The sequence below is a fragment of the Procambarus clarkii genome, chromosome 20, assembly GCF_040958095.1.
Source record: "Procambarus clarkii isolate CNS0578487 chromosome 20, FALCON_Pclarkii_2.0, whole genome shotgun sequence".
NCBI classification, from domain to species: domain Eukaryota; kingdom Metazoa; phylum Arthropoda; class Malacostraca; order Decapoda; family Cambaridae; genus Procambarus; species Procambarus clarkii.
Window position 1 is genome coordinate 13,474,467 of NC_091169.1, and position 24,385 is coordinate 13,498,851.

The 24,385-nt window shown below is 43.4% G+C and overlaps 1 protein-coding gene across 1 annotated transcript in view; it reads left to right on the forward strand.

Moving 5' to 3' along the window:
- LOC138366709 (neural cell adhesion molecule 1-like) overlaps positions 1-24,385 on the forward strand; it is a 1,471,037-nt gene that overhangs the window by 237,757 nt on the left and 1,208,895 nt on the right. The window contains exon 4 of the mRNA XM_069327980.1: positions 8,208-8,413. Within this exon, the coding sequence (XP_069184081.1) occupies positions 8,208-8,413 (206 nt within the window). The remainder of the gene's footprint in view (positions 1-8,207; positions 8,414-24,385) is intronic.

Consider the following 24,385-nt stretch of genomic DNA (forward strand, 5'->3'; position numbering starts at 1 on the left):
CGATTTCCCAGGTCTTCAAACTTCCATTTCCGCGTTATTAGGAGTGCCACTCGCCCTCCCTGTCTCTGTGTCCTCTCTTTTCGTATCACCTGGTAGCCCTCTGGAAAGATTGCATCTGAGATCATGTCATTAATTTTAGTTTCCACAATTGCAACTATGTCAGGATCTGCCTCACTCACTCTTTCTTTTATCTCTTCTGCTTTACTAGATACCCCATCAGCATTGGTGTACCAAACCTTGAGATTCTTCATGGAAATTCTTGTACCAGAGTTCGCACTTTCTCTGGGGGTCTGGGGGGATGTGTGTATGTGTGTGTGTGTGTGTGTGTGTGTGTGTGTGTGCATACTCACCTATTTGTGCTTGCGGGGGTTAAGCTCTGACTCTTTGGTCCCGCCTCTCAACCGTCAATCAACAGGTGTACAGGTTCCTGAGCCTATTGGGCTCTTTCATATTTACACTTGAAACTGTGTATGGAGTCAGCCTTCACCACATCACTTCCTAATGCATTCCATTTGTCAACCACTCTGACACTAAAAAAGTTCTTTCTAATATCTCTGTGGCTCATTTGGGCACTCAGTTTCCACCTGTGTCCCCTAGTGTGTGTGCCCCGTGTGTTAAATAGCCTGTCTTTATCTACCCTATCAATTCCCTTGAGAATCTTGAATGTGGTGATCATGTCCCCCCAACTCTTCTGTCTTCCAGCGACGTGAGGTTTAATTCCCAAAGTCTCTCCTTGTAGGTCATACCTCTCAGCCTGGGTACTAGTCTCGTGGAAAACCTTTGAACCTTTTCCAATTTAGTCTTATCCTTGACTAGATATGGATTTCATGCTGGGGCTGCATACTCCAGGAGTGGTCTGATATAGGTGGTATACAAAGTTCTGAATGATTCTACACACAAGTTTCTGAATACCGTTCTTATCATATGCCAGCCTGGCATATGCCGCTGATGTTATCCTCTTGATATGGGCTGCAGGGGACAGGTCTGGCGTGATGTCAACCCCCAAGTCTTTTTCTCTCTCTGACTCTTGAAGAATTTCATCTCCCAGATGATACCTAGTGTCTGACCTCCTGCTCTCTATGCCTGTCTTCATTACATTACATTTGCTTGGGTTAAACTCTCACAACCATTTGTTCGACCATTTCTTCAGCTTGTCTAGGTCTTCTTGAAGCCTCAAGCAGTCCTCCTCTGTCTTAATCCTTCTCGTAATTTTGGCATCGTCAGCAAACATTGAGAGAAATGAATATATACCCTCCGGGAGATCATTTACATATATCAGAAACAAGATAGGACCGAGTACAGCGCCCTGTGGGACTCCACTGGTGACTTGACTTCACGCCAATCTGAGGTCTCTTCCCTCACCGAAACTCTCTGCTTCCTATTGCTTAGGTATTCCCTTATCCACTAGAGCACCTTACCAGCTATACCTGCCTGTCTCTCCAGCTTATGTACCAGCCTCTTATTCGGTACTGTGTCAAAGGGTTTCCGACAATCCAAGAAAATGCAGTCCGCCATTCATATGTGTGTGTTTGTGTGTAGTGAGCGAGCCCAGTTGACACAGGCGTCAACAACACTACTCTAGTGCATGTCCGTCTTCTCACTACTAGAATTAAGACACTTTGCTATGTTGGTTTCCTTACAAACGGTACAGGCTGTAGAGTGAAAGCCACTATTCCTTTCCCTGACTGTTGCATCCTTTACAGACAGCTTAGCTTCATTCTCCATCTTGTAAGTGAAATTTATCATGGAACTTGGCTCATTTTTTTTTTTTTTACGGTGAAGCAAGTGTTCAATTTCAGGCACCTGCAAGACTATATTATCAACATAACTACAGTAGATGTCCAAAACTTACTTTCATTCTTTGTGGTGCATATGAAACGCTTTTGGAACTTTGCACAATGGCTTTCTTAAGCTTTAGCAAGTGTTCCTGCAATAATGTCATCAACATATCTTCAGTTGATTTCAGATCTTCACAATAAGTGTGATCAACACTGGTGGTAGAATGTCTTTCACCATTTAGCAATGAGTACGACCACTTGCCAAGCCCCTCTATGGCTGGCCCCATGTAATGAATGTATTATGTAGGCAATAACAGGGTCTTCTGATATTTCTTCTCAATTGAGATAATTCTTCATTAAAATCTATGAACCAATTCTCCTTTAGAAGCTTGATGTAGGCGAAAAGTCAGATCATATGCGTTAAAGGTTAATCATCCTCACTCTGTGACACCAGCAAGAGAGATCTTTGTGATTTTTTTCTTCATCCTGGCTGCAGATGAGTGTAACGTTACCAATTTGTAATGACGGTTTCAACAATGCAAGCTCGGGCTTAGCAATACGTGAACAAATCATCTAGGATCGGGGTGCATGATATCGAGTGAGGGTTCAGCGGTGTGTAATTCCTATTTCGACAGGCTTCACCTCCCAAATCACGTTGGTCGTGGGAGTCCTTCCATGCTAAGGATGCACTATAAAGGTTCCCCCACTGGCTTCTATACACATCAAAATTGATAGGTTGTAGGGACTCAGTATTAAGGAAGGGCTTTGGAGCAAATATCTACTAATATAGTACTAATACGAAGGGAGCATTCGTTATGTTATAATAGGCGTCTATCAAGGTCGTGTGAGAGAGACACTTGTCTGAGTAGCCGATCATGCAGATTTGTCACCTGGCCATCATAGCGGGGAGGTGCTTGTTTTGAGCTTCTCAGTTTTTGTGCTCACAGTGGTAGTGGAGGACGCGTAGCTGGTTTGGGCTTGGTTTGATGTCCTGCTAGTGCTGAGTATGAGTGTTCCAGGAAGGGTACTATCTTGCTTCCCCTGAAGAGGACTACCTCGGCTGGTTTAGTTTTCCTTGCCGGTAAATCACACATTGGTTGGTCTTGCATTGGTGGAGTGCTCCTTGTCAAGTTTCCCGATCTGATGGGAGTTCAGCTGATTCAGGACTGTTTTGGGGTGGTTCAGTTTCTCCATCAAGCTGTGTTTCAAGAGTTCCTTGATCGGTGTGAGGGGGCGTTGTTTCCCTCTTCCTGATGGGACGGGCTCCGTTCGGGTGGTTAACCCGAGTGTGACTTTGATTTGCATGACGGTGCGTGGAGCGTCGATCGAGTTACTGGATGAGCTTTTGACCAGGTTGTTTGGGAAAGTGCTCAGTATCTGGTGAAATCAGGTCTCTGCTGGCCACTGTGTGGGGATACTTGATGGCACCAGTACTCTGACAATGTCCCTGGCACAAAGTGTCCTATCTTCGTTGTCCCTAATTGGGTTTATGCTCCGCTGCCTGTATAGAGGTCAGCCCCATATGTGTTACTGTTGAGGTATGCAGGGTCACCAGGCAGCTGATTGCACTGTGGTCGCGGCTGACCATGTGAATTTATTCAGGAAGGATGATTTTCCGCCCCTTACAACCCAGGAAGTGCCAGTGGGGTTGTTGGCTGGAGGAGTTGTTCTGCCTTCCAGTCTCCCGGGTGATGGGCCTGAGTGTTTGTCGGTCCCGGCTGAGAGCGAGGGCGTGGTGGTATGCTCTATGTTGATGGAGGACGACGGACTGCCAGTGTGTGGGGGTGTAGTTGAGCGTCAAGTGTTGGTGGAGATCCAGTATGCCGCCTGTAGTGGAGGTGGAGGAGGCTTCCTAAGGGGTGTCCCCTTCTGGCCTGGTGTGCCTGATCTGCAGGTGAGGCCACTGGGGGAGGAGGTCCCTCCCAAAGTCTCAGATGGCATCCCGGGCTGCCTCGCCTGTGGACGGTGTGCATCCTCAGGGATGCCTCCAGGACAAGTTGCATACAGTTGGGCTGGTTCCTAACAGAGGAGATTCGCTGCCGGGTGGCGGTCCCTTGGCGGTGAGGACCCTGTGGAGACTATGGCCGATGAGATGGCGGTGGAGGAGATGGTGCTTGTAGAGGAGACGGAGTGGGGAGCAGTGGCTCCTTTGACGGTTCCTACCTGTGAGCCCCCCGGGTGCCAGTGGACCGAGATGGGGGTTGTAGACTCAGGTGATGGTGGTAGTGTAGGGCATGATTTGCATGTGGTGTTGAAAAGTGGGTTTCTAGTCTACCTCAGGTGGGTTTCTCAATGGTAGACCACCTCCATTCTTACCATTTCAAGGATATCTTCATGTAGAGTGGACCGGAGGTGTCTCCCTTCCGTGTTTGTGATGATGGTGTGTGTATGTGTGTGGTATGGTGGACATAGTCTGTTTTTATTGTATGTTGTTAAATTAGGTCTAGTATCTGGCATTTCATGTGACCCATGTTCCTCAATAATATGTTTAGTTTGGGCGTGGTTGTATGCTTGTTTGGGGTTCCAATCTTTCCCAATTTTGCCCTTGTCAGGGCTGTTGTGTTCTTCTGTTCCATGTTTTTTATGTGACTTTAATTTTCCGGTTGTCCTTGTTGGGGCTGTTATGTGTTACCTGCTCCATGTTTATTGTGTTGGTGGTGGTAACGGGCTCAGTTTGTTTGGTGGCCTTTGTGGATGTTTATTTTTTATTAGTATGTTTTGTTTTTTTCCTTGAGTGGTAAATGTTTTTTTTTGCCGTGCCTTTCTGTTTCCTATGATGTAATTCTGTTTCCCTGTTCTGTGCGTGTTAGCACCGTTTCCTGTTGCAAGTGCGTGCGTGTTCCTTGTGTGTGTATATTTTCTGTATTATGTTTCAGTTTTGTTTGGTGTGTTTGGCTTGTATTGGTATGGTATGGTACTTGGTTGTTGGTGTTGTATCCTGTGCTGTTGGTACTGTACTGTGTATGATTCCTTACTTTCATTGTATTTTTTGTTGTATTATAATAAAGAAAATAAAAAAAAAAGCTCACGCAGTCATCACATCAACAATCCTGTCTTAACACTTTCCCTGGACAACCAATCACAAGACAAGGTCAAACTGACACTGCCGGTCGCAACCGAGACTTAATGTGAGTTCCTTCCTGGTAATCAGAAGCTGTAAAGACATGCACAATTATCACATTTAGGACGTGTCAAGCACACAGACACCAGAGAATGCACATATCTTAATGTGTGTTTGTTTAATACATACACATTTGCTCATGCCTCTGAACGTCGGGATACCACAGATAATCACTCATTTACTCTCGGGTCCATCTTCACACTTAGCCTTCACCTGTTCCGGGTGATCAACGAGATGAGTGATAACAGTAAATCCCGGTAAATACTACTTACAATACTGGCTGGCCTTAACCCCCCCCCCCCTTCCAATCACACACACACACACACACACAGCTATGGAGATCTGAATAGCTGGTGGTGACGCCAGGGTCTCGTAGCTGGCTTGCTGATCTCTCCGTAAGACTGCTTATAGTAGCTACTGCAGGACATGCACACATCTTGTGGTAGCTACTCTCACGTTTCCGCGAACTTCACGCGATTTGTTGTAAATAGTTGGCCCACGGGATACAAGGCTCTTGCAGGCTATTTACGACATATTAATGTTGGCGTACATGAAGACTTGGAATGGCGAGGTCTAGTTAATGGACTTTACCTGCTTACACAGACGACTATTCTCAGTGTGTCCGACACCGTGAATGACTTGACTGGCGTGGAGGTCACACTCAAGTCAGCCTTCAGCCTGTGTTTCTCCATCAGCCAATCAGAGAACCGCTGCTACTACGGGGGGGGGGGGGGGTACGCTAACCTCATAAGTAATGTGGTTATGACCTATGGCTCTCAGTAGAGGAGCCTTACTCTCAGCTGAGGAGCCTTGCTCTCAGCTGAGGAGCCTTACTCTCAGCTGAGGAGCCTTACTCCCAGCTGAGGAGCCCTACTCCCAGCTGAGGAGCCCTACTCCCAGCTGAGCTGCCTTACTCCCAGCTGAGGAGCCCTACTCCCAGCTGAGGAGCCCTACTCCCAGCTGAGGAGCCCTACTCTCAGCTAAGGAGCCCTACTCCCAGCTGAGGAGCCCTACTCCCAGCTGAGGAGCCCTACTCCCAGCTGAGGAGCCCTACTCCCAGCTGAGGAGCCTTACTCTCAGCTGAGGAGCCTTCCTCTCAGCTGAGGAGCCTTACTCTCAGCTGAGGAGCCTTACTCTCAGCTGAGGAGCCTTCCTCTCAGCTGAGGAGCCTTACCCTCAGCTGAGGAGCCTTACTCCCAGCTGAGGAGCCTTCCTCTCAGCTGAGGAGCCTTCCTCTCAGCTGAGGAGCCTTACTCCCAGCTGAGGAGCCCTACTCCCAGCTGAGGAGCCCTACTCCCAGCTGAGGAGCCTTACTTTCAGCTGAGGAGCCTTACTCTCAGCTGAGGAGCCTTACTCTCAGCTGAGGAGCCTTACTCTCAGCTGAGGAGCCTTACTCTCAGCTGAGGAGCCTTACTCCCAGCTGAGGAGCCTTACTCTCAGCTGAGGAGCCTTACTCCCAGCTGAGGAGCCTTACTCTCAGCTGAGGAGCCCTACTCCCAGCTGAGGAGCCTTACTCCCAGCTGAGGAGCCTTACTCTCAGCTGAGGAGCCTTACTCCCAGTTGAGGAGCCTTACTCTCAGCTGAGGAGCCCTACTCCCAGCTGAGGAGCCCTACTCCCAGCTGAGGAGCCCTACTCCCAGCTGAGGAGCCCTACTTTCAGCTGAGGAGCCCTACTCCCAGCTGAGGAGCCCTACTCTCAGCTGAGGAGCCCTACTCCCAGCTGAGGAGCCTTACTCTCAGCTGAGGAACCTTCCTCTCAGCTGAGGAGCCTTACTCTCAGCTGAGGAGCCTTACTCCCAGCTGAGGAGCCTTACTCTCAGCTGAGGAGCCTTCCTCTCAGCTGAGGAGCCCTACTCCCAGCTGAGGAGCCCTACTCTCAGCTGAGGAGCCCTACTCCCAGCTGAGGAGCCCTACTCCCAGCTGAAGAGCCCTACTCCCAGCTGAGGAGCCTTACTCTCAGCTGAGGAGCCTTACTCTCAGCTGAGGAGCCTTCCTCTCAGCTGAGGAGCCTTACTCTCAGCTGAGGAGCCTTACTCTCAGCTGAGGAGCCTTCCTCTCAGCTGAGGAGCCTTACCCTCAGCTGAGGAGCCTTACTCCCAGCTGAGGAGCCCTACTCCCAGCTGAGGAGCCTTACTTTCAGCTGAGGAGCCTTACTCTCAGCTGAGGAACCTTACTCTCAGCTGAGGAGCCTTACTCTCAGCTGAGGAGCCTTACTCTCAGCTGAGGAGCCTTACTCCCAGCTGAGGAGCCCTACTCCCAGCTGAGGAGCCTTACTCTCAGCTGAGGAGCCTTACTCTCAGCTGAGGAGCCTTCCTCTCAGCTGAGGAGCCTTACTCTCAGCTGAGGAGCCTTATGCTCAGCTGAGGAGCTTTACTCTCAGCTGAGGAGCCTTACTCTCAGCTGAGGAGCCTTACTCTCAGCTGAGGAGCCTTATTCTCAGCTGAGGAGCCTTACTCTCAGCTGAGGAGCCTTACTCCCAGCTGAGGAGCCCTACTCCCAGCTGAGGAGCCTTACTCTCAGCTGAGGAGCCTTACTCTCAGCTGAGGAGCCTTCCTCTCAGCTGAGGAGCCTTACTCTCAGCTGAGGAGCCTTACGCTCAGCTGAGGAGCCTTACTCTCAGCTGAGGAGCCTTACTCTCAGCTGAGGAGCCTTCCTCTCAGCTGAGGAGCCTTACTCTCAGCTGAGGAGCCTTACTCCCAGCTGAGGAGCCTTACTCTCAGCTGAGGAGCCTTACTCTCAGCTGAGGAGCCTTACACTCAGCTGAGGGTCCTGTGCGTGTGTGTGTGTGACTCCTCCAGACCTCCTGAGGGAAGGTATGAAGGCAAATCCTCTTGTATATGTTGATAGACACTCTGGTCAAGCCATATTTTATTTGTTAGTTTCTTAAACATGTTTATATACCCATAATTAGGTCGAGTAGCTGATGCAGTGTTTTATATTATTAATACATTACTCTCTAATTGTTAATACGCAAATGTATTTTCATTGCTACATGCAATCATCACTTATTACTCTTCCTGCAGATTACACTCTAGTTTTGTGATTTTACCCAAATACCTGCGAGGAGATGAAGAAGTTACAATACATAAAAATGCACCCATTTTAGTTGAATTCCCAAGTCCATATACAAGAGGAACTTTGATTACTGGTCACCTTTTTTTTAATTTTAAGGAATGTTTTTAAAAAAGGCAGTTCTATGAACTAATCTCATTGTTCAATAGAAAATTGCAAGGCTTTCCATCCCAGAAGAGGTTCGCCAACCTATACTCTGCCACACCTTCAGCAGTGTTCTCTCTCTCCCTGGCCAGTGTGGACTCGCGGGGTGTGAGCCTCGAGCGCGCGAGTCACTGGGCAGAGCATAGGATCAGGAGCCGCGCGTATATGATGCTGGGGAAGAGCCCACGAGGACTGCTCCTTGAGAAGGTCCACTTGAAGGATGAGGGCCAGTACCGCTGTCGCGTTGACTTTCTCCACTCACCCACCAGAAACTTGAGGATCACCCTCCAAGTTATAGGTAAGTGATCCTGGTCTGCCAGGTGAGGATCAGGTTATAGGTAAGTGTTCCTGGTCTCCTGCCAGGTGAGGATCAGGTTATAGGTAAGTGTTCCTGGTCTGCCAGGTGAGGATCAGGTTATAGGTAAGTGTTCCTGGTCTCCTGCCAGGTGAAGGTCAGGTTATAGGTAAGTGTTCCTGGTCTGCCAGGTGAGGATCAGGTTATAGGTAAGTGTTCCTGGTCTCCTGCCAGGTGAAGGTCAGGTTATAGGTAAGTGTTCCTGGTCTGCCAGGTGAGGATCAGGTTATAGGTAAGTGTTCCTGGTCTCCTGCCAGGTGAAGGTCAGGTTATAGGTAAGTGTTCCTGGTCTGCCAGGTGAGGATCAGGTTATAGGGAAGTGTTCCTGGTATGCTGCCAGGTGAGGATCAGGTTATATGTAAGTATCAAAATAAGGTAGGACGCCGGGTAGACTCTGTAGCACCATCAGTGTCGCTGGATATTCCAAGAACTCACCAAGGATTCTTATCAAGAGTCACCAAGGACTCTTATCAAGAGTCACCAAGGACTCTTATCAAGAGTCACCAAGGACTCTTATCAAGAGTCACCAAGGACTCTTATCCAGAGTCACCAAGGACTCTTATCAAGAGTCACCAAGGACTGTATCAAGAGTCACCAAGGACTCTTATCAAGAGTCACCAAGGACTCTTATCAAGAGTCACCAAGGACTCTTATCCAGAGTCACCAAGGACTCTTATCAAGAGTCACCAAGGACTGTATCAAGAGTCACCAAGAACTCTTATCAAGAGTCACCAAGGACTCTTATCAAGAGTCACCAAGGACTCATATCAAGAGTCACCAAGGACTGTATCCAGAGTCACCAAGGACAGTATCAAGAGTCACCAAGGACTGTATCCAGAGTCACCAAGGACTGTATCCAGAGTCACCAAGGACTCTTATCAAGAGTCACCAAGGACTCTTATCAAGAGTCACCAAGGACTCTTATCCAGAGTCGCCAAGGACTCTTATCAAGAGTCACCAAGGACTGTATCAAGAGTCACCAAGGACTGTATCAAGAGTCACCAAGGACTGTATCAAGAGTCACCAAGGACTGTATCCAGAGTCACCAAGGACTGTATCCAGAGTCACCAAGAACTGTATCAAGAGTCACCAAGGACTGTATCAAGAGTCACCAAGGACTCTATCAAGAGTCACCAAGAACTCTATCAAGAGTCACCAAGAACTCCATCAAGGGGCATTAGGAAAGCAAGACCGACGATCATCCTAAAATTCGAGCCATTCCACAAGGTAGTCCACTTCTGCAAGAGGAACAATGCAGTTGGGACAATAAGGAGCAGAGCAGTGTTCCATTAAGTGCCTGTGAGTTAACCATACGTGACCTAGCCAGAGCCATTTCCCACCATCTGTTACAGCGGCAGGAGGAAGCTCAAGGGGATACGTGATCTTAAAAGAGCGAAGGTTGTTACCTCTTACTGGAACTGTGATTGAGAGAAGAGATCGGTATAGAGGAGCTGAAGGCGACTGCAACAGTTGAAGGATGAGTTTGAGTAAGGGGCTCGTGAGTAAGGGGCTCGTTAGTAAGGGGCTCGTGAGTAAGGGGCTCGTGAATATGGGGCTCGTGAGTAAGGGGCTCGTGAATAAGGGGCTCGTGAATAAGGGGCTCGTGAGTATGGGGCTTGTAAGTAAGGGGCTCGTGAGTAAGGGGTTCGTGAGTATGGGGCTCGTGAGAAAGGGGCTCGTGAATAAGGGGCTCATGAGAAAAGGGCTCGTGAGTAAGGGGCTTGTGAGAAAGGGGCTCGTGAGTAAGGGGCTCGTTAGTAAGGGGCTCGTGAGTATGGGGCTCGTGAGTATGGGGCTCGTGAATAAGGGGCTCGTGAGTAAGGGGCTCGTGAATATGGGGCTCGTGAGTAAGGGGCTCGTGAATAAGGGGCTCGTGAGTAAGGGGCTCGTGAGTAAGGGGCTCGTGAATAAGGGGCTCGTGAGTATGGGGCTTGTAAGTAAGGGGCTCGTGAGTAAGGGGTTCGTGAGTATGGGGCTCGTGAGAAAGGGGCTCGTGAATAAGGGGCTCATGAGAAAAGGGCTCGTGAGTAAGGGGCTTGTGAGAAAGGGGCTCGTGAGTAAGGGGCTCATGAATAAGGTGATTGTGAGTAAGGGACTCGTGAGTAAGGGGCTCGTGAGTAAGGGGATCGTGAGTTATGGGCTCATAAGTTTGTCGTGACGCTGAACCCCGGTTCATTCTGCACACAGTGATTACATAACACATAACACCTTGCCTCAGCAACCGTTTCTACCGCCGTGTACTTCTACACACACCAGACCCTTGAAGCGTACCACTAGGTTTGTACAGGAATACAATGAGGGAACATATGGAAGGTTACTCATTTACTTACAAAGAATAGACTGATAAATAAGAACATATTAACATAGTCTGTCTAGTTAAATAAACTCCCAATACCCATAAACAACTTGACCTCCGCGGTCACCACCTACACTCGTAACTTCCGCCTAAATCCTTAATAATGAATGATTACTATAACGCTCCACACCCGGTTAGTCTTACATTCATTACTCACATACTGCAGACTTAACTTGATCACTAAGATCACATCAGGCTCCTGCATAGTTGTCTGCTCCACTTCGTTGCTGCCACAGACAGAGATCTGGAGGGCTTGCCAGTTATACTCCCACAACCAGACTTTCTTCAGCCAGCGTGTTGTTGTTCTTTAAGATTCAGCTACTGGGAACAACAAGTTCCAAGTAGCATGGTCTATGGTGAGCCCGTAGTGGACTTACCTGGCACACGAGCAGGTCTGTGACTGCCGTTCAGCCAGCCATATCCTCAAACATTTCACCCCGCCTCTCAAGGAAGGTATAAACTGATTAACCGTCGGTCACCTTGTTCCTAGAAGCCTGAGTCCTCTTCCCTGGCAACCCGCTCTCACACAAGACAGCACATATATAACTTAATGCTTATAGTCATTATTTTGCTTATGAATTAGTACATATGTGGTATATTCCCAGTTATATTTTTTCAAGGCCGAAACTCTTCCTCACATACCAATTTACGTCTCACAGTACCCGTCCATTGCCGTAGACAACAGAATAGTCGTGATTGGTTCAATTATAATGAAAATTGTAGTTTTCAGGTCACACATGGGTTGTAAAATTTACCTGCTATTGCCCATGCTCTTAGAATATTGCAGATCAGCTACATCCTATTGAAGGTTCGTAGTTTTGTTTTGAGAAATAGTAGTTGTTCTTAGTAAATTATAATAAGCACTATAATTTATTACATAGTATAATAGTGCTTACCAATCAACATTATATACACTAGTTTGTGCTTTAAAAATCTTTAAAGAATGTATTGTAGGAACGTCTATAGAAAACGATGTTACATTGGAATGTCTATGGGGTAAACTACTGCAAATAGGATAGTATAGTATCTTTTTACCTTCTGTAGGATGGGCATAGGGTCCACTACCACCTGTTAGGTGGGTAAGGGGTCCATACCACTTGTAAGATGGGTCTGGGCCCAATAACTACCCATAGGATAGGTATGGGGTCCACTACCGCCTACTGGATGGGTATATGGTCCACTACCACACACACAGGATGTGTATGGCGTCCACTACCGCCTGCAGGATGGATCTGGGGTCCACTACTGCCCATAGGATGGGTTTGGGGTTCACTATCATCTACAGGATGAGTATGGGTCCACTACTGCCCACAGGATGGGTTTGGGGTCCACTATCATCTACAGGATGAGTATGGGGTCCACTACTGCCCACTGGATGGGTATATAAATAAATAAATAAATAAATGTTTATTCAGGTAAGGTACATACATACAAGAGGTTTTACAAAAATTGATAGATTTATAGATAGAGCTAGTACATACAATGCCTAAAGCCACTATTACGCAAAGCAGGAAAAACATTAAAGACTAAAACTTAATACTAATTGAGATTAAAGTATAAAATGTGTTGAGAACAATTAAAAATAAAAATATAAAAGGGGGGAACATGGCAGAAAGAGCAGCACAAATACAATTAGGTCGACAAACAGCGTTGTTTAAAAAAACAGACACGGGTTGACAATAGAGGGGTAAGGTAGGTTACAGGGAATTTATTAGGTAGTGCTTAGTTTTTATCTTAAGCTGGTTGAAAGAGGTACAGTCTTTAACATGATTGGGAAGGTCATTCCACATTCTGGGTCCCTTGATTTGTAGAGCATTTCTAGTTTGATTAAGTCGTACTCTTGGAATAACAAAACTGTATTTGTTTCTGGTGTGGTGCTCATGGGTTCTGTTACAACCTTCAATGAAGCTTTTGAGGTCAGGATTGGCATTACAGTTCAACGTTTTATATATGTATAACAAACATGAGAGAATGTTCAGTGACCTAATATCTAACATATGCAGAGATTTGAGCAGAGGTACCGAGTGATGTCTGGGGCCAGAGTCGGATATTGTCCTAATAGCAGCTTTGTGTTGAGTAATTAGAGGACGTAAATGATTTTGAGTAGTAGAACCCCAAGCACAAATACCATAATTGAGATATGGATAGATGAGGGAGTAATAGAGCGTCACCAGGGCAGGGCGAAGTACATAATATCTGATCTTAGAAAGAATGCCAACAGTTTTTGAAACTTTTTTTGATATATTTAGAATGTGTCCCTGGAAATTCAGCTTATGGTCAATGAGAACGCCAAAGAATTTGCCATCTATTTGGTTACAAATTTGGGTATTGTTTATCCTGAGGTTTATTTGATTAGAGGATTTATTGTCAAACAGAATATAGAAAGTTTTGTCACTGTTAAGGGTGAGTTTGTTGGCAGTTAGCCAAAGATGAACTTTATTTAGCTCAGTATTCACTGTGGCATTTAGAGCAAGGGGGTCAGGATTGGTGTAAATGAAGGTTGTGTTGTCAGCAAATAGAATTGGTTTGAGGTTTTGGGAGCATTTGGAAGGTCATTAATGTAGATGAGAAAGAGGAGAGGGCCAAGTATGCTGCCCTCAGGAACACCGATGTTGATGGGTAGGGTGGGAGAAATTGAATTATTCACAGGAACATACTGGAGCCTGTCAGTAAGGTGAGATTTGAGGTATTGCAGGGAGTGTCCTCTGACTCCATAATGATGTAATTTAAGAAATAATAAATAATGTTTATTTAGGTACGGTATATACATACAAGAAATTTTTACAAAGATTGGTGGACTTATAGATAGAGCTAGTACATACAATGCCTAAAGCCACTATTACACAAAGCGTTTAGGGCATGAAAAACTTAAATGACTAAAGCTTGCTACTAATTGAGCATAAAGAGTAAAAAGAAACATGAAATGAAACATAGCTGAAAAAGCAGCACAAATACAATTCTGTCGACAAACAGCGCTCTTTAAAAAATAAAAAAAACAGACATTGGTTGACAATAGAGGGGTAAGGTAGGTTACAGGGAATTTATTAGGTATAGCTTCGTTTTTATCTTAAACTGGTTGAGAGAGGTACAGTCTTTAACATGGTTGGGAAGGTCATTCCACAATCTGGGTCCCTTGATTTGTAGAGCATTTCTAGTTTGATTAAGTCGTACTCTAGGAATATCAAAACTATTTATTTCTGGTGTGGTGCTCATGGGTTCTGTTACAACCTTCTATGAAGCTTTTGAGGTCAGGATTGGCATTACAGTTTAGCGTTTTATATATGAATAATACACATGAGAGAATGTGCAGTGACTTAATGTCTAACATATTCAGAGATTTGAGTAGGGGTACCGAGTGATGTCTGGGGCCAGAGTCGGATATTGTCCTAATAGCAGCTTTGTGTTGAGTAATTAGAGGACGTAAATGATTTTGGGTAGTAGAGCCCCAAGCACAAATACCATAGTTGAGATATGGATAGATAAGGGAGTAATAGAGAGTCACCAGGGCAGGGCGGGGTACATAATATCTGATCTTAGAAAGAATGCCAACAGTTTTTAAACTTATTTTGATATATTTAGAATGTGTCCCTGGAAATTCAGCTTTTGGTCAATGAGAATGCCAAGGAATTTGCCATCTAATTTGTTACAAATTTGGGTATTGTTTATTTTGAGATTTATTTGATTAGAGGATTTATTGCCAAACAGAATATAGAAAGTTTTGTCAATGTTAAGGGTGAGTTTGTTGGCAGTTAGCCAAAGATGGACTTTATTTAGCTCAGTATTTACTGTGGCATTTAGAGCAAGGGGGGTTAGGACTGGAGTAAATGAAGGTTGTGTCATCAGCAAATAGAATTGGTTTGAGGTGTTGGGAGGCATTTGGAAGGTCATTAATGTAGATGAGAAAGAGGAGAGGGCCAAGTATGCTGCCCTGAGGAACACCAATGTTGATGGGTAGGGTGGGAGAAATTGAATTATTCACAGAAAAATACTGGAGCCTGTCAGTAAGGTAGGATTTGAGGTATTGCAGGGAGTGTCCTCTGACTCCATAATGATGTAATTTAAGAAGGTTTTGGTGGTTGACAGTGTCAAAAGCTTTACACAGGTCCACAAATAACCCAACAGGGAACTCATTTTTATCAAGAGCTGTATGAATCGAGTTAAGCATATTAATAAGTGCATCGTTAGTGCTTTTTTTGGGTCTGAAGCCATATTGGCAAGGGCTAAGTATATTGTGTTTGGCTAGATACGAGTAAAGCTGCTTATAGATTAGTTTTTCAAAAAATTTTGACAAGTTTGGCAGGATTGATATAGGTCTGTAGTTGTTAACATCTGTGAGATCACCACATTTGTGGACAGGTGTTACTCTCGCTTTTTTTTAGAATATCTGGAAAGGTTTGGAGTTCAAGTGACTTGTTGAAGAGCAATGCAATAGCAGGGGCTAAAGATCTGGAGGCTTTTTTGTAAATTAAAGTTGGTATCTCCTCAAGGGCATTAGAGTTGGTTTTAAGGGAAAGGATTATCTCATTGACGACAGTGGAATTTTAGGCTTTAGGTACAGAGACTGTGGATAGTTACCTGTAAGATAGTCCTTAACGTCAGTACTGGAAGATGGAATATCATTTGGAAGGGATGACCCAAAGGAAGAGAAGAACCTACTGAACTCAGTAGCAGAATCAGAGGCTGAAAGCTGACCATCGTTACTGGACAGGAGTGTTGGTTTGTTATTTAAAGTCTTCTTTGATCCCAATATTTGTGAAATTGTGCTCAAAGTTTTTTTTAATATTGCTCTTTATTTGGGTAAATTTATCTTCGTAGTATTTAGTTTTGGCTCGTCTAATTATTTTAGAAAGCAATAACGAGTAATTCTTTGAGAATTCTTTGGAGATGGTTCCTAACCTATACTTCTTCTCAAGGTCGTGTTTTTTGTTAATGGATTTAAGTATTCCCTTCGTAAGCGAAGGATTGTTAAGCCTTTTGTTTGTGACTTGTTTTGTAAGCATAGGACAGTGGGTGTTATAAAGGCTAAGAGTTGTTTGTAGAAAAGATTGCACTGCTAGGTTGATGTCCCTAAGTTACCTAACTCGGACTCCCAGTTGACATTAGCAGCAGCAGTTATAAAATTGTTTATAGCAGTTTCATTGTGCAGCCTAAAGCTTAACTCCCTTGACTCAAGAGGTGGTTTGATAATGTTAGTTAAGAGAAATGTGGAGTAATGGTCTGTAGTGCTATCGGTGATTATACCTGAAGTAAGCGGAGAGGTTATGTTGGTCCAGATGTGATCTAGAGTCGCAGCAGTACTATCAGTGATTCTAGTTGGTCTAGTGATTAAGGGTATGAGGAAGCAGGAATTCATACAGTTGAGGAAGCGAACAGCAGTAGGATGTTCAGGCTCGCAGAGGTCAATATTAAAGTCCCCTGCGATAATTAGATGGTTTTTGTTCAGTCTGTTATCTAGTATTAGATTTCTAAGGTTTGAATTGAATTCAGACACATCAGTGTTAGGAATTCTATAGACTGTACCCACAGACAGGACAGACTCGGCACCCTTGACTCTGAAACTGGCGAAGATATACTCCCCACAGCAGTCTCTAGTTCTAATTATTTTTAAGCATGTTAGTTCTTGGTGGTAGTAAAGAGCAGTACCACCACCTCTCTGCATTTGACGACAGTTGTGAATTGCCGAGTAGTTAGGCATGTTAAAGAGTTGAGTAGTATCCTCTTTCAACCACGTTTCAGTAAGTATAAGAGAATTTGTTGTCAATAGTTTCAATCAAGGCACTAACATCATCGAAGTGTTTACCTAGGGATCTAACGTTCAAGTTGATTACAGAGATATTGTGATTATCTGTTAATACATTGCTTACATCATGTACTGTAAAATATCTGCAATTTTGATCATTGAAGTGATGATTGTCATAGATAGTGGATAAGAGGTTTAGTTCTGGGTCTATACTTGTCTGCATAAAAAGGCTGTTTGCAGGAAAACAAGGCAAGAATGGCAAATTACAAAATAGAAAACAAAGAAAAAAGTAGAATAAAAATTCTAAAGTAATATAAACTTAATGGTAATTTCAAGTAAAAAAAAAAAAAAAAAAAAAAAAAAAAAAAAAAAAAAAACTTAACGGGAACTAGGAATGTAAAAAATTAACTAGAATAATTAATAATAATAGATGACCAAAAAAGTAAAAAAGCAATTATGAAATCTATAAAATGAAAAGCTTGCTTACTATACTATTATAAGTACACTATAGTTGAATACTAAAGTTACACTAAAACAAACTGAGGTAGTTTAAATAGAGATACACTCAGGAACACTGGATAATGAAGTTAATACTAGAGGACACAGGCAAAGCCAGTGTACTATGGAACATGGGAGTAAAAAGAAAAAAAGACAATAATAAAGATGACAATATTATTATTTTTTTATATTTTTTTTACTAAAGTTAAAACCTTTTGAAAGGAAAGGCAGAGCTAAAGTACACAAAGGTAGTTAAGGGGGCATATAATTCTAAATCGTTATAAATTGAAAGTTGTTCAATTTGCTTATAAATTTTTTTATGAAATGGTTATAGAAAGGGCTGCAACTGGTCCAAGTTTCACCATCACACCCTAAACAGAAAAGGAGAAAAAAAATACACAACGTATTATGCAACGAATGTTCAACATTCTCAAATAATCTCAGGGAACACATCTGTCAACTAAAATGTCTACTATGTGCCGTAGAAGCACAAACTCTTGTAATAATTGTAATATGTATGTTCAATATATTTATATTTAAATTTTTTTTTTTTTCCTTTTCATTTTTTTTTCTTGTTTTTTTTGGCCAATTTGTTTTTCTCGTTTGTTATCAAGGGATTTTCATGAAACTTGCACACCTTTTTCAATGGATGCCTATCTGCAAGGGTGCCAATTATGAACGAAATCTGTCGAAGTCAAGCTCAGCTACAGGTGGCCGAACTTGGATCTTTATTTTACTCTGGAAAGTAATTTACACCTTCAAAGTACTTCAGAGCTTTCATTTATTAATCAATTTACATGCAAATTACACCTTATATGTAGCGTTTGTGCTTCTACAGACTCTAGTAGACATTTTAGTCCAAAGTCTATTTGTTGATTTTATAAAAAATTATAAATATCATAAATTGCATATTTTTTTAGTAGGGTAACTTTGAAAAATTATATTATTGCACTAAACACTTTTTTGATAAAACTGATCACTAGAATCCTTTATTATGTGCTTAATTTAATATCTGAGTGTTATAGAAATGATTTTAGTTGACACATATGTTCCCTGAAACTATTTGAAAATTCGTTGCATAATTCGTTGTTTATTTTTTTTTCTCCTTTTCTGTTTAGGGTGTGATGATGAAACTTGGACCAGCTGCAGCCCGTTCTATAACCATTTTATAAAAAAATGTATAAGCAAATTGAACCACTTTTGATTTTAAATGAATATGCCCCCTTAAATGAGATTATAATTTGAATTCAGGCTATACAGCAGTTATCCCACAGTCACTGAGGAAAGAATTAAGGTGAGCTTCAGTGGTTATTGAATAGGTTTTTCCAGTGTCAGTCCTCCTAGCTATAATTTTACCATCTCGCACAAAACAGTGTTTAATTGTAGGGGAATTTTTGCAGAAGCCTCGCAGTTTAAAAAAGAGATTTTGCCTGAACCTGGTCAGACATTCATTCACATAAACAGTGGATTTACTAGCGACTGCAGATGAGATAAGATCAGACTTGTGGGAGCAGCTATCTAGTTTTAAACGAATTCTCCTGTTATTAGTACCAGATGATTTGGTACCCACTCTATAAGCTGCTTTGATGTCATTTTTTTGGATCGAATACCTTAACTTATCCTGCAATACCTTGATCACGATGGCAGCACAGTCTTCTCCATCAATTTCTTGGGGAAAATCACGTGAAGAGATAATTACAGACTCAAGTAGTTTATGTTGGTCTGTCTCGTCTTGGGTAACAGTGTGTTGTTGTTGTAGGTTGTTCAGATGGTTCTCAAACTGTTGCAATATTTCTTCCTGTTTTTTAGTGGTTTCATCTGGATTAAAGTTAGTAACTGTGTTCTTGAGAAGGTTTAATTCTTGTTCGAGGTTGACGACTTTGGTAGATAGATCTTGATTGTTCTTAAGTAAGTCTCCAGCTTCATTCTGCAAAGATAATAATGAGCCTTGCAGGTTCATTATTAAGGCCGACTGCTCTTTGATTACTTTCATTTGATCTTCATGTACTTGAGTTAATAACTTGAGCCAAGGGTTATCAGCAAGGCGCTTGAAGTCAGAACAAGGGGCAGCAGCTCGTTTAAGTTGGTCCATATGGCTACATAATAGTTGCATGGCCCGTGTCGGAGACGGCGCTGCGCCCAGCTGAGATTGTTTGTTATTGTTGACGGGGGGAGAGTCGGTACCCCCCACGGCGGCCACCGAGGGGGAGATAGCAGAACTAATCATGTTGTTAGCCTGGCTAGTAGGGTTATTCTTGTTTGGTGTGCTTTCTTTCTTAAGGGTCTTACCGGTCTTACTTTGCATGGTAGCAGGATAAATGTAGGCAGGAACAAATAGGGAAGACTCGTTGATAGGCAGCAGTGAACGTCGGGTACAGCTTCCTAGCTCCAGGGAGCAACACTTGTGAGGTCGAAATGAGAGAATTACGGGTTGGTCTTGTTGGTTTTTTCAATCACATTTGGGTCACTGTGTACTTAGCTGCCTTCGGGTGATGCTACATCATATGTTGGTAGCCGAGAGCTCAAAGATCAGCTGATAAAAGAGGAGGGAGGGCAGGGCCGACAGGTGTTGTTGACGTTCGTTCGTTAGTCAGTTATATGATAACTTATGCCAGAGAATATATATATAAGTGTACCAGTTATTGGTGTCAGGCTGTGTACCCAGTATTTATCTTATGATTATTGATATTGATGAACTGATTCATATATATATATATATATATATATATATATATATATATATATATATATATATATATATATATGTTGGTGTGTTGAATAACATTTTCATGTGCGCAGTGATTAATTGTGTTATCGCCTGCGAAAGGAATTACTGAATCTAAGGACAGTACCGTGGTTAATTGCATTCATTAATATTATCATGAAGTACAGTGCATTACGCCATTATAGTGAAATATTATGTTAATTGCTGTAGAAATGAGTTATTGAACTTGAGATCAGTGTGGTGATTCATTGCGTTCTATTGCCATTATAGAAAATATCGTGTTGATGACATAGTGATCCCTGCGAATTTAAATAAAGCAGCGCTTAACGCCAAAGAAACAAGTACATAAGCATTCGCACGGTGAGGGGGGGGGGGTGCTCAACTGACATTGACAGGAGGGGGAGTGTTGCCCTCTAGATGAGCCCCATTTTTTGAAGAGAGAGTGACTTTCTGCATGTACTTGATGCTTTGTTGTGAATATGGATATACTACCTTGAGTGTTTTAAAGTAAAATACAAAATACCTTTGTGTTTGTATTATCCCTCCATATATTCTTGTTGCTATAGAACAGTTCCAAAGAGTGAGAGTATCAGAGACATATACCTGCCTATGACCAGTTTTAATGAGTGAGCTCTTTGCCACTAGTACCACAATTCCACAATACCACTGACGTGTTACTGGACACGGGAAACACCAATTGGTGACCTTGCAGTTAGTAGTAGAGCCCTTGTCAGGGCGGGCACACGGTTGGGAGAGAGCAGCTGTGTTCTCACTCGTCTTTGGCTAATAAAGGCCGGCTGGAGATTGACTGGGATACTCTCCTGGCGAACAGTGGCACCGCGAGGATTGAGTGAAGACCCGCAGGGCTACGGTGAGTAACAGTTAGCGCTAATACTACTGGGTGGTGTCTATGTAGAGAGAGAGACTCTCCGACGTTGGCGACCGTTGACAGGATATCAAGAACGGTTACTTATACTTATACTTATACTTACAACTAAGGTAAACCCCGACATTGGCGATCTTGCCAGGTGTCCGGGATAAAGTTCTTGTATACTGTGTACTGTGCTTGCTCCAGTACTTTTTCTCATCCTCATTTCGGACATAGACAAGAACACAACCTATAGCACTGTATCATCCTTTGCAGATGACACTAGGATCTTCATGAGAGTAGGCAACATAGAGGACACGGCGAACCTCCAGTCAGATGTAGATCAGGTCTTTCTATGGGCTACAGAAAATAATATGGTGTTTTACGAAGATAAGTTCCAGCTCATGCGTTATGGAAAAAATGAAAATATAAAAACGGAAACCACGTACAAAACTCAGGCAAATCATAACATAGAACGAAAAGGCAATGTAAAGGATCTGGGTGTACTCATGTCGGAAGACCTTACCTTTAAAGAACACAATAAAGTAGCCGTCACAACTGCAAGAAAAATGACAGGTTGGATAACAAGAACTTTTCACACTAGAGATGCTATACCGATGATGATACTTTTCAAAACGCTTGTGCTCTCTAGAGTGGAGTACTGCTGCACAATGACAGCACCTTTCAAAGCTGGAGAAATTACTGAACTGGAGAGCGTGCAGAGATCCTTTACTGCTAGAATCCACTCAGTAAAACATCTAAACTACTGGGACCGACTAAAGAGCCTAAAACTGTACTCCCTTGAGCGCAGGCGGGAGAGGTACATAATAATTTACACGTGGAAAATATTAGAGGGGCTGGTCCCAAACCTGCACACAGAAATAACATCACATGAGACCAGAAGACATGGCAGGATGTGCAGAATACCCCCGTTGAAAAACAGAGGTGCAACTAGTACTCTGAGAGAGAACTCTATCAACATCAGAGGTCCGAGACTGTTCAACACTCTTCCACTACACATAAGGGGCATAACTGGCCGACCCCTCACAGTGTTCAAGAGAGAACTGGATAAGCACCTCCAAAGGATACCTGATCAACCAGGCTGTGACTCGTACGTCAGGCTGCGTGCAGCCGCGTCCAACAGCCTGGTTGATCAGTCCGGCAACCAGGAGGCCTGGTCGACGACCGGGCCGCGGGGACGCTAAGCCCCGGAAGCACCTCAAGGTAACCTCAAAGTAAGGTATACACTGTTACTTACCCCCTCGTGCACCCCGACACCAGTCAGGATACGAACCCATGACAAAGCGCTTGCGGAACGCCAGGCATGTGTCTTACAACTGCACCATGGAGACTGATGAAGGAGTAAAGGACTGTTGAGAGAAGGAGTAAAGCCCTTACCTAAAATATGGTACCCCAGGTATTCAATGGCCTTGGTCTTCAATGTTGTTTTACCCTTATTAATCTTCACATTGTGCTTTTGCAGGAGATTCAAAACTTGTTCTAATCTAACATCATGCTATTCCTCATTATCTTCGCATTCAATAATGTCATCTAAAAAACTAGCCACACCTTCAATGTTTACTAGCATTTGGGACATGAATCTCTGAAAATTGCTGGAGACGAGGAGTGTCCAAAAGGACTTTTATAAAAAATTATTTTATAATTTATAATTTTATAAAAGTCCTTTTAAACTTAAATAACCGCTTGTGGGTATTAATCACTAACAATTTTTGGCTCTCCTCCTCTACAGGAATTGGCAATAAGCATCTTTCAGGTCAATCCTGAATGCATATCCTTCTTGAATGTCCTGATTTCCAGGACGAGGGTGTGTCTTGCATTCCGACCGCCCCTCGCGGTCACCTGTCTTGGTGACTCGGATACTTTTGATATCGTTCGCCTATATGCGTTTTTGTTCTCGTATTGGCATCCTTGGTGATATTTAGCGCCCTCTGATTATTCCGGACATTTGATGGTGCTACATAGCCTTCCCAGTTTGGTGTCCTCTTTTGATAATTACTAACATGTAATGAAACGGAACTGTTCTTGCATTGAAAAATTTAGTTGAAGCCCCACTTTTCAGGTGATTTTTTGCCACCATATTATTGATGGGCTTATCTGCCTCCAATGAATATTTATCTAACATATGTTCGGCACTTTTAATTGTTTTACCTATCGACAATTCATCTAGGCCCGCCAAGAAAATTCCCACTTTTTCCATGAGATCCTTAACACATAGGCTAGGATTATGTGAATCCACTACATAAAAATCCTGGACAATTTCTTTTCCATTAAAACCTACTTTTACCGATACCTTGCCATAGACCTTAATCGGGGTATTATCATATGCACTTAATGATTTTTTACCTAGTTTTACATTCAATTACAAGGTATCTGCCCAAGCTCTAGACAATGTTGACACTGCAGCACCAATGTTCAGTTCCAAGGGAACTAACTTCCCATTAATTGTAAAATTCACCACTTGCGACTTCACTGAACATACCTTTTCTTTCACCGAATATAGTCGGTTTTCCTCACCTGCAGCATCTTCAGACGTTTTACCTTTCTCTACTGCCTTGACCACATTACCACTACCTCTTCTTCCTACATTCCCTGGTCATCTCCTCTCCCAGGCCTATCTGTTCCTGTTCAGATATTCTCTGCACACTTTCTTCAAGTGCCCTTGCTACAAAAGTTAAATATATATTCAAGAAACTTACACCTGCTACTACTGTGATTGTACCCACAATGTTTACATCTGGTCTGGCCCTGTACTACTTTAATTTCTTGAGGAAATTTCGTACTTCCAAAAGCCCTGTTCAGGTTCAAAATCTTCTCGAGCACTGTCCATGAAGTCATCAATTGTAGATCCAAGTTTTCTGCCACCAGGTTAGGGAAAAACATATCATTTTCTACTGCCATGAACAACTGGTCCCCCTCCCGGCCGTCCAACTGTGCTCCGAAGTTGCAGTGGTTCTCCAACGCCTTCAAGTCCGCATATAAATCCTGTACGGATTCCTGCTGCTTTTTCGTCCTCTTCTGGAAATCCATCAAACTCCTGTGATATGAAGGTTTTACTACATAATGACGTTTAAGCAGAGTAATTAGGTCTACACAGGTTTAGTGTGGGGTAGCTCTGGTGCACACAAGATACCGAGAACACTATACTTCAGAACCCAGTGAAACTAAGAGTGCCGCTTTCTTGTTGGCGTCCTCCTTAATCTCACAGTACTGAAAGTTTGCTTCCAGCAGGCTGAGCTACAGGTCCAACGAGATCTTGGTAGTGTTAAATGGCTCCATTGAAATGAGTGGGATAGCCATGGCCACGGTGGGTTGCACAATGCAACTGTTGTATGCCAAGCATCCACCCTTCTATACGACGTACCCTGCTCTCTCCTAATCCTCACACCTCGTCTCGTACCCAGGCACTCTGCCTGAGGTGTTTAATAATCCTCGTCGCCACTGTTACGTTTGAAGGCAGAAGAGAAACGATCTTCGTCCACATGGTTTATTGTCAACAACTAACAACAACAACAAAACAATTATAAGGTACATAACTTACTGTTTACAAGATCATAAACAAAAGAGCATCTGCTCCAAACATGCTATACCCAACATCTGTAGTACTCAATCCCAAAATCTACACATAACTTCACTCCTCTATTCTTTTTCCTGACTACCACGAGAGGGCTGTACCATGGTGAGCTGGATGGTTCAATGATATCATGATC